Source organism: Topomyia yanbarensis, chromosome 2 (genome assembly GCF_030247195.1).
Source record: "Topomyia yanbarensis strain Yona2022 chromosome 2, ASM3024719v1, whole genome shotgun sequence".
Taxonomy (NCBI): domain Eukaryota; kingdom Metazoa; phylum Arthropoda; class Insecta; order Diptera; family Culicidae; genus Topomyia; species Topomyia yanbarensis.
Window position 1 is genome coordinate 223,875,053 of NC_080671.1, and position 1,709 is coordinate 223,876,761.

At 38.7% G+C, this 1,709-nt stretch overlaps 1 protein-coding gene across 1 annotated transcript in view; it reads left to right on the plus strand.

Annotated features, from left to right (window-relative positions):
- The first annotated feature begins 1,195 nt into the window (after nt 1-1,195).
- LOC131680097 (zinc finger protein 519-like) overlaps nt 1,196-1,709 on the plus strand; it is a 30,146-nt gene continuing 29,632 nt past the window's right edge. The window contains exons 1-2 of the mRNA XM_058960818.1: nt 1,196-1,254; nt 1,367-1,606. Of these exons, the coding sequence (XP_058816801.1) occupies nt 1,196-1,254; nt 1,367-1,606 (299 nt within the window). The remainder of the gene's footprint in view (nt 1,255-1,366; nt 1,607-1,709) is intronic.

Here is a 1,709-nt window from a genome sequence, read left to right on the forward strand (position 1 = left end):
TAGCTCCTGATCATTGGAGGGAAAATTAAACTGTCTTATCTCTTCTTCGCGAGCTTCAACCTGCTGCAAAGCCTCGTTGAGTCTTCGCTGCAGCTCGGGCACATCGGCCTGCATTCTAGCTAATTCTATTTCTCTTGCATTTAATCTCCCTACGGTCTCGTTTAGCTCTTGCTGCAGAGCGTCTCGTCTAATAGACTCGTTCATCATCTTTAGATTAGTTAATAGGAAATAATAGGTAGGCGTAAAAGCTAGTCAAAATTCTGGAAAACTATGATCACGTTCACTGTTATTTAGTTACAAAATAAACACTTCTCTTAAAATTATTTTTCGATACATTCGGATTTAAAGTTTTTATATATTTTATGTTAGTTATCGCGTTGTGATATTTTAGAGGTTTGCTTACCACTGGTGGGAGCTTGCCTCTGTGCTATTAGTAGGGTTTATAGTGCTGGCAAAGTTATATGAACCTATGCTAGGTTTTATAACTTGCGTTTAAATTAAAATTAGACTAACCTTAACGTTTCTCTGCTCAAATCCTTTGGTGTTCTTCCACGGATGAGTTTCCTTGGCAGGGAAAACTGGAGCGTTATTCGTGCGGATAAGTAAAGCTTGGATCCTGATCACTGCAATCGCACTATGATTATCACTTCACTTCAGTCTCCGCGAACTAGACTGCGCCACTTACCAAAGTATGGACTTCGGATGGTTTTTTAAAAAGTTAAACTATACGGTTTGACGATCGAACTAAGACTGATTTTATTGCTTCATATCGATTAAACCTGAACCTACATATTATTTGTTGAATACACAAATTGTTGGCGTTGCAGTCTGGGTGCTCAGCTGACGAATCATTCTTGGTGCGGGTGCCATGGACTGGACGGATGTGTCCGATGGTTTCGGCGATGGGAACTGATGACGATGAACTGATGAATTGATGACTGGGCTGTATGTTACTTGTGACTTCGTGATTGGAATCGTTTTGGAGTCAGGCTGGGTTATATATATATATATATATATATATATATATATATATATATATATATATATATATATATATATATATATATATATATATATATATATATATATATATATATATATATATATATATATATATATATATATATATATATATATATATATATATATATATATATATATATATATATATATATATATATATATATTGACAGAAATGTTCGATAAGCTGACAAAAGAGCTTATCGATCGGGGACCTGTCGTTATAGCCGGGGAGTAGTCTACTCGAGGCCTTTGCAAAATTGAACGTAGATGTTGCAAACGACGATACAACCAGCACCTAGCACCGCGAAGATCGACATTCAGTTATTGACGTTACCTTCTGCAGCCTCGGGCTGGTTGTAAGTTTGAATTGGAGAGTGTGCGAGGCGTACAGCCACAGCGACCACCAAGCGATCCGGTTCATTATCGGAAGCAATAGTCAGTCGAAAGCACGTGTGATCCAATCAAACGAGCGGGGGTGGAAAACAACGAAGTTCGACGAGGGAGTTTTCGTGGAAGTGTTGAGGTGTAAGTGCAATCACATTGACTTCAGTGCAGATGAAATGGCAACGGCATTAGCAAGAGCGTACGATGTTAGAATTAGGCGATTGCCGACCAACGTGCATACTGCCACCGAGCCCGGAGGAAGATGTAGAGAGCCCGAAACTTCACAGAAAGAGATGCTCTAA